The sequence below is a fragment of the Oncorhynchus kisutch genome, linkage group LG30 (assembly GCF_002021735.2).
Source record: "Oncorhynchus kisutch isolate 150728-3 linkage group LG30, Okis_V2, whole genome shotgun sequence".
Taxonomy (NCBI): domain Eukaryota; kingdom Metazoa; phylum Chordata; class Actinopteri; order Salmoniformes; family Salmonidae; genus Oncorhynchus; species Oncorhynchus kisutch.
In genome coordinates this window covers 11,863,834-11,876,016 of record NC_034203.2, presented here as the reverse complement: position 1 = coordinate 11,876,016, position 12,183 = coordinate 11,863,834, and the positions used below count along the sequence as shown (strand labels likewise).

The 12,183-nt window shown below is 43.7% G+C and overlaps 1 protein-coding gene across 1 annotated transcript in view; it reads left to right on the top strand.

Annotated features, from left to right (window-relative positions):
• LOC109875229 (calsyntenin-2) overlaps positions 1 to 10,722 on the top strand; it is a 265,219-nt gene extending 254,497 nt beyond the window's left edge. The window contains exons 12-17 of the mRNA XM_020467488.2: positions 5,769 to 5,980; positions 6,088 to 6,255; positions 6,462 to 6,607; positions 6,884 to 7,004; positions 7,504 to 7,691; positions 7,984 to 10,722. Of these exons, the coding sequence (XP_020323077.2) occupies positions 5,769 to 5,980; positions 6,088 to 6,255; positions 6,462 to 6,607; positions 6,884 to 7,004; positions 7,504 to 7,691; positions 7,984 to 8,181 (1,033 nt within the window). The 3' untranslated portion in view covers positions 8,182 to 10,722. The remainder of the gene's footprint in view (positions 1 to 5,768; positions 5,981 to 6,087; positions 6,256 to 6,461; positions 6,608 to 6,883; positions 7,005 to 7,503; positions 7,692 to 7,983) is intronic.
• Positions 10,723 to 12,183: the final 1,461 nt, after the last annotated feature.

Below are 12,183 nucleotides of genomic sequence, written 5' to 3'. Positions count from 1 at the left end.
AAGTATAAAGAAATGGTGTTCTTTGTAAACTCCCTTTATCTAATATTAGGTTTTGGCTAAAGATCGGATAACATTCCGTATCAAACATATACAATATTTGAGAAAATCTGAAAGTGGGCTGTCAGAGCTCTTGCAGCATGAACTGACAGGTTGTCCACCCAATCAAAGAACCAGAGAATGAATCTAGTACTAGAAGCATAAGCTACAGCTAGCTAGCACTGGGGTGCACAAAATGTGGTGAGTAGTTGACAATACAGTAGGTGAATAGATTTGAACAATTTAATTTCTTCAAAAATTAAGGAGAATCAAGAGAGGGAGAGAGAGAGAGAGCTAGCTATATTTTGTTGTATTTTTTTTTTCACTTTCACTTGGAAGGTGCACTATATAAAACATTCCAGTTTGTGACAAAACAAGCAAGTATAGTGTGAAGAATCATTGTACCATCTAAACAGCTGTGAAATATATTTTCCATAACCAAAAATATTGTATTTTCAACTGTTTGGAGCTGGGGTACAAAACCGAACGTAAAAGACACAAAAAAGAAATGTAAGAACGGGAAGCATAGAAATAGCGCACATAGATCAGATCTAATACTACCTAAACCTGCTTTCAATGATAATGACAGATCTATAACACACATTTCTATGTGAACTTGGTCAGGTCGCCCAAAAACGTAAATATTTCATCTAGTTTATCCTACTCAAACACCCGGCTCAAACAGAGAGGGATGCCATGTTAGCTAGCTGGCTATGGCTATCCAACACTGGAAATCTTCCAAATCTTCCAAGATTTTTTCGCCTGGTCACAGAATAGTGCATAAATGTGCATTTTGTTTACAGAGGTAAACAAATGCTGTTATCTGGGGAAGGAGGTGAAAGAGAGAGGCGATTAAAGGGGAACGTGTTTTGATGGCGGGACAGTGAGAGAAAAGAGAGAATCTACTGAGTTAAAGGAACTCTTTGAACTGAATGTCCTCAGTGGTCAGTGTGTGTGTGTGTGTGTGTGTATATGTGTATATGTGTAAGCAATACAGCCCATGGTGTTGGCGCATCTGAGGCTCTGCTTTTTCTCTGTATGTGTCCTCAGGGTCAGTGTGTGTGTACGTCTGGTGTGGCATTGAGATCAGTGTCTAGTGTGTTCCAGGCTGTGTGTGTGTGTGTGTGCCCGTCTAAGCCTGTGCTCTCTCCGTGTCTGATATGCTAATCAGCGTCGCTTCCCTCTCTTTATCTCTCCCCTCGTTAATGGCTGAGAGGACAGCCGGGTTGCCGTGGCGCCCCGGTTGCCTTGGAGCTGTGGTAGCCTGGGCCGACGTGGCAATTGCTGATGACGAGGATATGAATGACGGCCATGAAAGGCAATCTGCTGTGTCAGGGTTCCTCATGCCAGAGAGCACTACGAGAAGGAAGGTTGATCATGAGAGGAATATAGTGCTGTTAAGACTGTCTGGGTGGGTGACTGGCTGGCCTGTTTTCTGTCTACCTCTCGCTCAATATCCTTCTCTCTCCCATTATCCGCTCTCTGTGTTTCTCTCCCTCTCCTCTAGTCACCTATTTCAAGAACAAAGAATTGTATTGTAATACTTCCTTTTGGTGTGAGGGCACTTAATTTAGAAAGGAAAACTTAGCATCATACAGTGTTTTTAACAGCTCAGGTGTTTGCGCCATTGCCTAATGAGAAAAGGTAAAAGGAACAGATGGTATGCTGAGATTGTGCAGTCTTATAGGAGTTAATGAAATGTATAGAAATACAGGCCCAATACAAGAGAGGAAGTTAGAGTGGAAGAGAAAGAGCAAGGTTGATTGTGGGATATAATTTGTGTTACCCTTATTTTACCAGGTAAGTTGACTGAGAACACATTCTCATTTACGGCAACGACCTGGGGAATAGCTACAGGGGAGAGGGGGGGGGGGGTGAAGGAGCCAATTGGAAGCTATACGGGAATGAAATCAACTGCTAAACTAAGGTAGGCCCAAATAAGAGAGAGAATGAGAAAGGATGGAGAGAAAAGGTGGAAAAGGTGTGTGTGTGTGTGTGTGTGTGTGTATTCTGTTCACAGTTAAGCAGTAAGGGGGGGGACGGCCAAATCAAATTGGACTTGTGCGGTGGATAGTGGACTCCTGCCACAGGAGCTGTAATAGGTTTAGTCTAACTAGCCGCCTCGTATAAAGAGAGATGGCCTGTCCTATTCAGCAGGCACTTTAATGCTCCATACGACAAGAGGCCCCCGACTGCATCCCAAATGGCACCCTATTCTCTAGTCTCTCGTGAAAAGTAGTGCACTATGTAGGGAATGTGGTGTAATTTGGGACACAACCCCTTGCTGGTCAGATGGAATTTATTTAGCGAGGGCCTTAGTTTAGTATGGGGCATGCTACTCCTCACAAACTTTGTTTAGCAGTTATACTGATGTTGTTCCGGGGTAATTGTTTGTGGAGTTACAGCCAATTGTGTTAATCAAAAGAAACACGCACACGATTGCAGGTGCACACTGCACGCACGCATGCACACACACTTCCCAATCAGAGTTTGTTTGGTAGTTACGTAGATCAGCTAATCCCACACGACACACACACACACACACTTCCTAGCCATACAAATACAGACATCCCATTACAAGCCAGTCTGGTAGGTAGTTAAGGAGAACAACGTGTCTTAATACGTGCTTAATGTAGGCCTAGTCTTGATGCAAGGAATTGCCATGGGAAAGCAGCTCAAACAGATGAATGTGACAAATGTACTTACGCTAGTAAACCAGAAGCAGCAGACAGTCATCATATAAACAAAAGACCGTTCTTAATTACCGCGGGAAAGTAAATGAATTAATAAGTGAGTGAGTGAAGAGCACTTTTCACCGACCATTGAAAAGCGTAATTACTCAAGGCGTTAGGTGCCGGCGTTGGCATTAATCCTGAGAGACTTCACTCTGCTCCTCTCAAAGTGGAATGAACCTGGATGATGGCCAGCTTGTTTTACCCAGACTGCCTGGGTGGCAGGACAGCTCCTCGCTCTGGGTAGAAGGTGCCCTTAGGATCCACTTGATCAAAAATATGAATGCAACATGCAAGGATTTCAAAGATGTTACTGAGTTAGAGTTCATCTAAGGAAATCAGTCGATTTAAATACATTTGGTCCTAATCTATGAATTTCACATGACTGGACATGGGTGCAGCCCCACGCACTTGCATGCCAGACCCACCCACTGGGGAGCTAGGCCCAGCCAATCAGAATGATTTTTTCCCCACAAAAAGGCCTTTAATTACAGACAGAAATACTCCTCAGCTGTCCGGTTGACTGGTCTCAGATGGTCCCGCAGGTGACGAAACTGGATGTGGAGGTCCTGGACTGGTGTGGTTACACGTGTTCTGTGGTTGTTAGGCCGGTTGGACGTACTGCCAAATTCTCTAAAACGAAGTTTGAGGCGGCTTACGGTACATTCAATTCTCTGGCAACAGTTCTGATGGACATTCCTGCAGTCGGCATGCTAATTGCACAATTTAAGACATCTGTGGCATTGTGCGACCTTTTATTATCCCCAGCACAAGGTGCACCTGTGTAACGATCATGCTGTTTAATCAGCTTCTTGATATGCCAAACCTATCAGGTGGATGGATTACCGTGAAAAAGGAGAAATGATCACTAGCAGGGATGTAATTTGTAAAAACAAATAATAATAAATTGAGAGAAATTAGGTTTTTGTGCCTATATAAAATGTCTGGGATCTTTAATTTCAGCTCATGAAACATGGGACCAAGACTTTACATGTTGCATTTATATTTTTTGTTCAGTGCATTCGGAAAATATTCAGACCCCTGGACTTTTTCCACATTTGTTCAATTATAGCCTAATTCTAAAATTGATTGTTTTTTTTCTTCTTAAATCTACACACAATAGCCCATAATGACAAAGTAAAACAGGATTATTAAATTTTTTGCAAACTTAGAAAAAAATAAAAAAATATCAGATTTACATAAGTATTCAACCTCTTTACGCTGTACTTTGTTAAAGCATCTTTGGCAGCGATTATAGACTCTAGTTTTCTTGGGTTTTCTTGGCTACAAGCGTGGCACAAAGTTCGAAGGGGTTCAAGTCCGGTCTCTGGCTGGGCTGCTCAAGGACATTCAGAGACATGTCCCGAAGCCACTCCTGCGTTGTCTTGGCTGTGTGTTTAAGGTCGTTGTCCTGTTGGAAGGTGAACCTTCACCCCAGTCTGAGTGCTCTGGGGTAGGTTTTCATCAAGGATCTCTCTGTACTTTGCTCCGTTCATCTTTCCCTCGGTTCATCTTTCCCTCGATACTGACTGGTCTCCCAGTCCCTGCTGCTGAAAAACATCCTCACAGCATGATGCTGCCACCACCATGCTTCACTGTATGGATGCTGCCAGATTTCCTCCAGACCTGACGCTTGGCATTCAGGCCAAAGAGTAAAATCTTGGTTTCATCACACCAGAGAATCTTGTTTCTCATGGTCTGAGAGTCTGGTTCTCCCATCTCCACAGAGGAACTCTGGAGCTCTGTCAGAGTGACCATCGGGTTCTTGGTCACCTCCTTGACCAAGGCTCTTCTCCCCCTTTGCTCAGTTTGGCCAGGTGGCCAGCTCTAGGAAGAGTCTCGGTGGTTCCCATCTTCTTTAATTTAAGAACAATGGAGGCCAGTGTTCTTGGGGACCTTCAATGCTGCAGTCATTTTTTGGTACCCTTCCCCAGATCTGTGCCTCGACACAATCCTGTCGCAGAGCTCTACAGAAAATTATTTCGACCTCATGGCTTGGTTTTTAGCTCTGACATCACTGTCAACTGTGGGACCTTATATAGACAGGTGTGTGCCTTTCCAAATCATGTCCAATCAATTGAATTTACCACAGGTGGACTCCAATCAAGTTGTAGAAACATCTCAAGGATGATCAATGGAAACAGGATAGATGCACCTGAGCTCAATTTTGAGCCTCATGGCAAAGGGTCTGAATAGAACTATTTGATTGAAAGTTGTTTTACTACAGTCCCTGAATTAAACAAGTAATAACTCCTTAAATGTTTCTTTGTTTGGGGTTACGCTTCATGTTAACCGTGGGATTAGGTGTTAAATTGTGTTGATGAGAAAATGTGATAATTAGTGTGTGTTTACATTATATTAGGCCATTTATAGGATAAACAGAGAGAGACTGTGTTTCTGTGGGCGGGTGCATGTCCAAGCGTGCTTACGTCTGTGTGCATGTGCGTGTGTGTTATTGGAAATGGCCAACTTGGGGCCATCTGTCTGAAAACAGCATCACTCCCCCCCAAAAAAAATTTGAAAAGCTGCAGCTTCTATGCCAACAGAGACAACTTGCAATCACAATTGGACAAACATTGGAAGTCCACTTTCACAGTTGCCTCCGTCACAATCTGTCCCTACATTATGTGTCTCTCATCTCTGAAATGAAAATGAAAAGTGCCCAGTCATTCATTGCTAGGACCAGAAAGAGTATGTAGTCAGTATACTCTTGGGTGAAGGCACAAATTAATAGTGACACACAATGCAATTTATGTCATTTTCGATTCCAATATGATTAGTATCAGATGGCAGTGATGTTCCCGTAGTCTTTCTTACCCAGTTACTCCTTATATGTTGGCCAATTATCTACAAAAACTGCCCTAGCCAGAACAATTATGACCTGAAGAAAATAAAGTGCTCTTTCTGCATTAGCTGCATTGTCTAATATCTATCTCCATGCTCTCCTCCTCATCCCTTCTTCTTCACCCTCCCTCTCTCCTGTTGTTTTTGGTTGCTCAGGTGTTTCGGGGAGGACATATGCATCTCCATCCCAGACATTAAGGCAGTAGTGATAGTCCTGCCACCCAGCGAGCCATGGATCACCATCGCTGGTTCAGATCGACTCGTCAAGCCTTCCGCTGACCTGCGTGGAGCCATGGGCGTGGCACCCTTCAAGGAGCTGCGCATCACCAGCACTGTAACCAAGAGCGACGGTATGCCGTTCAGCGCAGGTGGGTGGGGTGGTTACCATGGATATGTGTTGATATAGCACGGCGTTTAAAAAGTGTGTGTGTGAGCATTCATGTGTGTGTGTGTGTGTGTGTTTGTGTGTGTACAGTCCACAGGCCTGGTGTTCTGGAGGTTATGCACAACCTGGATTACTGTGATGTCCTGGTGATCGGAGAGGAGCTCAATCCAGAGCATGAGAGTCTGGAGATTCACCACAGTTCCCTAATAGGGAAACACCTGGATGCCACAAACTCCACCTCAGGCATCTCCATATATGGTATACACTTCAATTTATGAATCATTATTCATATCACACTTTTCATACCTGAACATAAATTCCTTATTGTGTGTCACCTGCTTGGTAACGGTATGAGAAGCTCTTGAAGTTATTAGAGCTGGGCCCAGCATTGAGCCCTGAGGGACACCATCAATATATGGCTGGGAACACCAGGGACACCTTTGGTAAAAATGCATTTTCCCCAGGTGTGGACTCCATGGCCCACTATGAGGAGGCCCTCAGGCAGGTGCGCTATAGGAACTGGCACCCGGCGACCCTGACTAACAGGAGGTTCAGGCTCACCTGCTCCGAGCTCAACGGCCGCTACACCAGCAACGAGTTCAATCTGGAGGTCAGGGAAGAAGCTTTATCCATCTTTCCTTTTCTGTTTCACCCCTTTCCCACTCACACTCTCTATTCTCCCATCTCCACCACTGCCACTCCGTCTTCCTGCCTCTTTCTACACCCCTCTCTCCGTTTCTCTCACCCTTCACCACTCAGTCTCTCTTCCCATTTCTGCACCGTCACTCATCAACCAGACCCATTTACCCTTTATCTCATCGATCTATCTTTCTCTACATCATTGCCATCTCCATACTGACTGATATGTACTTTGTCCCGCCCTCAGATTAGTGTCCTCCACAACTCAGCACCCGTAGAGCATGTCAATCACATGGCTGTCCAATCCCAGTACATGCGGCCTGTGCATCATCCACTGATGGTGCACACTCTCAATTCCCACATCTCAGGTAAGGCATCCAGAAGTGTTCACCCACACAGACACACAAATGTACACACGCACCCACACACACACACAGTGAGCACATGTCCCTGCTACTATCAGAGGCTTGAGAGTGTGTTTTGTTGAACTGGAAAGGGAGCGGATGGTCAGGGGGCCGGAACATAATTATAAATAATTTGTAGGCTGCAAATTGTCCCGCAAGAAGCCCAAACAGATGCATGGGAATACTTTGGAACAGATTTCTAAAATTAAAATCACTTTTCTTGCTCTGAAAACTTGGGCGGGGGGCAAATAAAATCACCCATGGGCCTAATTTGGCCTGCGGCCTGCCAGTGGGGGAACCCCGGGCTACGCCTTCAGATCATACACAGACAGACACACGCTGTCTCTCTCCCTCTCTCTGTGTCACACACAGAGGACTGAGCGATCTCCAAAAGGTAGGGAGGACAGAGCACATTTCTTGTAATTCAGGTGAATTTTACCCTTTAAACACTTCTCCCCCACAGGCACCCCTCCAGCTGCCACGGTGGTGATAGTGATCTGTATCGCCGCCCTGGTGGTCATAGTGGTGCTGGGCATCTACAGGCTCCACAGTACCCACCAGGACGGCTCCAAGAGGGAGGAGGACGGGGCCAAGGACCCAAAGATGGACTGGGACGACTCCACCCTCACCATCACAGTCAACCCTATGGAGGTGAGAGAACATTATACAAAGAATGTCCCAAAGGAGGCACTGCTAACTACATCAACTCGATGGCACTTGAAATGATTGAATAGGTCTAGTTGAATGTCTAGGAGTTGATTTGTGGTTGGGGTTTTATGACATGTATCACATTGACTCTGTTTTGGTATTAGATTTAGGTTTTGTAGCAAGGCCAGACATCACCTACAGGGATGTTTTCTGATCAATAGCTTTGAGGTGTCTTCTACAATAGTAGTAATTCAGTGTTTCACTTTATCCCATCCTGCACATCGGAGGGCATCAGGCGGTGGAGGAGGGGGTAAGAGACGAAGAGGAAGAGGATGATGAAGAGGAAGAGGACGATGAGCAGGCAGGCGACATGAGTGCAGAGTCAGGCGACAGTGATGAAACAGAGGAGGAAGAGGAGGATGAGAGGGAAGTGAAGAAGGAGGGAAAGCAGAAGAGCAAGCTGGAATGGGATAGCTCCTCGATAACGTATTGATCTGTCCCACATGTACACACACCTACAGAATCTGCAGTCACAATCATTTGTGAAAACGGCACATTTTTTTAAATGAAATGTTGCTCTCTTCTGGTCAAACTAAGGCATTACAACCAAAAAGGTTGACTAGCCATAAGCAATTGTCCACTTCTCTTGCCAGTGGAGCTGATTTCTCCCATTTGTGTGTAACTGCTCGATCCTATTTAAGACTGCCATTGACAACACAATAGGGCCAATTGAAAATTTGCACAAGCACATTTCCACCTTATATCCAATGGCTTGTTCATCTGTGTTGAATTATTTCTGGGTTTGGACACAAAAGATTGGACACCAGATTTTCCCCCGTTATCTATCTCAATTGCTTTTGAGTTACTAATACAAAAAGATCTTGGAAAATTGTTCATTGTAAATTGTACGTCCGCTCTTTAGCATTAATACAAATTGTGGAATTTTTTTGCAATTTTAATACGGTACTTTTAAAGTATTTTTTGTTTGCATTAGATTATGAGATTATATTTTATTCGTTTTAAATCTTGGAAACGTTTATTTTACGTCTTCTGAAAGACAGACAAACAAATTGTCATTAACAGAGGTATAAGAGAGGATGTATTTACAAACAAATTTTGAACATTTTGATAGATTCTCCTTTTTTTTGTCTGTCTGCCTGGTTCTTTTTCTTGAACATATATGAAAAAGCGAGAGAAGTTCCTGTATGTTTTTATAAATCCCTCGTGACGCGTATATAGCAGGTAGCATAGCTGAACTATAATTCACCTCGTCTCTCATCTATCTTTTCTCAAACTGTATGTCCAAATGTGCTTGCATCAGGGGCATTTTGAGTAGTCAAGTTGCTCCTGACCACATATTTAGAATCAAATGACCTTCCCTCAATCCGAACTTTAAACATTTGGAGGGAAAAAATGGACAACTGACCCTAGATTAGTGCTTGAGGGTGACTTTATAGTGCTCATGGTCATTTCGATCTCTGTGTTTGCTATTGACTGCCCCTGCGTCTGTCCACCTACTTCTGAGGCCACTATTATTGGCTTGACAGGTTAGCATTTTCAGCCTGGGCGCAGAAACAACTTGTCACATTGGGCGCGTTCGAGCGGATCACTTTTGTCAAGTCGGCGCATTGGTCACCGCCTTTCAAAGTGTGTTGCCATTATGAGAATAAAAATTGTCTTACTTGCGCCTACATGTCGCCTGCATTAACTTTACAAAAATCACGTGATCAAAAGGTAATGACTTTAGACTGCAGTCGACCGCTAGTTTCTGCAGTCGCTCTTCATTAACTTCTTCCTGCAGCAATCTCCTGCATTGTGGGAGGCTCTATTGTCAGCCAATCATGAGGGTGTTTTTATTTAACCCACGAGAAAGGACTCAAACAAGATATATCTAAATGAGTGCGATATTTTAGGCTCTCTCTCACTAAATTGATTGTAGCCTACAATGTACACACATTTGATTTCAGTTTGATTGATATGGGGGTTGGAGATGTTTATTTTGACATTATAAAGAAGAAGTTACCAATTGCAACACGGCCATGTTAATCTGAGCTTTGCCTTTTGAAAACCACATTAGTGTCCGACTTTCGGCTGTCGCAGTTTCTCCTCCCACGACTTCAGTCCTCGACGTTCGTCTACAGTCGTTTGCTTTAGCCGTACCACTCAAACACACCCATTCTCTTTGGGTACATCTCAATGGGCTAAAGGGGCTCCCTCTCCTTGTTTTCTTTCCTTCACCTGCCATCAAAAACACAGGTTAAGGTGAAAGGAAACTGGTGGGTGCCTTTGCCTACCAGAATTCTGCTTCCACCTGCCCATTTCATGTCGAGACAGATTAAGGAAAGGAGTCAAAGAGACTGAGTATTGAGATACACCCCTTATGTTTTTCTATGACAGGCCACCTCTGTCAGAAGTCCCACTGTAAAAAAACTAACTATTGATCCTCTCGCTCCTTCTCTGGTCGCCTATAACATGTCTGCTGTAGTTGAATCTAGCCAACTCCTTGTTTCTGACCCCTTGTATTTCCCAGAATGCCACTCTAAACACTGCATCCGTTACATGTTTATGTCTGTAGCAGTGGTTAGAACTCTTCCCCCCCCGTCGGCCTTAACGCCTGTGGTTGTAATGTTATCATTGTGAGACGCGTCTACCATTGCCTTGTTTCACCCCATCTTTATACCATGGGAGAATCTCAATTGCACACTCCTCACATCCTCTGTCCTCGCCTCCTTCTTAAAGCCCATTGGATGAGAAAGCCAGAGGTCCTGCCCCTCTGACCTTCTCCTCCAATGGGTTTTGGGGTAGGCGGCTTGCGAGAACGTGAGAAGTAGGCAATTGAAATTCTCACCATGCGTGTCATAGAGGAGTACAAATAAACTGTTTAGCATATAAACCCTTTAAAAACAGTACAAGACAGTTATTTTATATATGATTATTTTTGTTTTGTTTTGTAAATGTTTGGGGTTTCTTTCTCTTTGGTCGTAATGGCAGCACTTTCTGTACATTGACCAATAAAGACTTGTTTTAGAATCTACGGCAAGTGTCTCTTCTCTTTATGTGTGTGAGGACAAGAATGTGGGATGTCCTGTCTGACTGCCTCATAACCCTAGAACTGTATAGGGAATTTGATAGGCTACATTTTACACTAGGTGTGAGTAAATTCAGAGTGAGTGACTGTGAATACAAATAAAATAAAAAGTACAATAGGCCTAAAAGCAAGATAACAATTGTTTAGTATGTAGGTCCATAACTGCACTTGATGGCCACCTAAAATAATTGGCAGCGCTGGCAAAACACATTTTATGAGGATAGGATTCATTCATAAACAATTATAGAATGCTTTGAGAGTGGATATTAGGTCTACTTCTTCCTGCATGAGTCCATAAAATTTCCTAGCGAAGGTCAACGTTCTCCATCACCAATATGACACCTCCATCACCAATATGACGCCTCCATAGCCCCGTTTATACCTCATGAGTCTTTTGTCATTCTGATTGTGCCCACATTTTTAGACAGGTGTAGACGATTGAAAGACGCATTGTGATCAGATCTATCCTGACCACCCCCGGAGGTAGTCAGAGACCCATGGTATCTGGATATCAATCCAGTGTAAACAGATCTGGATGGTCAAACCATTTAAATCATAATTATACCCGTCTCTAAAATCATTGACAGGTAGCACAATGTGAGCACAGTGTACAGATAAAGGGTGCATTTTACTATCATGTCTAGATGCAATGGCTACAATGCGGGCACAATCTGAATGTGGATAAGATCCGTACAAAAGGTGCATGTTAGCACCAAGTATAAATGAGGCTCATGACAGCGTTTTTTTTTTTAAGTCACTAGCCCCGTTTATACTTGGTTCTAACATGCTTCCGTTGTCCTGCTCTTGTCCACATTTGGATTGTTCCCACATTTGTCGACAGGTGTAGACAATCAAAAGGCGCATTGTGATGGGCAGCAGGTAGCCTAGCAGTTAAGAGCGTTGGGCCAGTAACTCCGTTGCATTATTGATATAAATGATAATGGGATTGGGGAGAGAAAAAAATCTTGGGATATTTATATATGGGCCCCATTCTGCATGGAGAACTCCCAGCTCTGTTTTGTAAGCCGTGCACTCATGATACGCTTCTTATCTATTCAGTTGTGGGGGTTGGACACGTGCACTGCTATATAATAGACAGTTTGGTTTCAGTAGTCGGGTCTCTCACTCTTCCCTCTCCCACAGGCTGCACGTGAATTTCATGTTTGGGGAAGCTAATTTTTTTACCTTAAAATTCACCTTCATAATAAAGCATTCCATGCGTCTATCATCGCATTTTCAGACTTATGTAAGATAGTAGGCTATTTAAATAGATTAGATTGGAAGTAGATTGGAACGTCATAATTTAGGCTGATGATATAACTGAAAAACTGCCCGCAAGAAAAGACTGCAGTTTTCAATGCATAGCAGAGCGCATAGTCACGTAGAGTAGGCTAGACTTCATCTGAT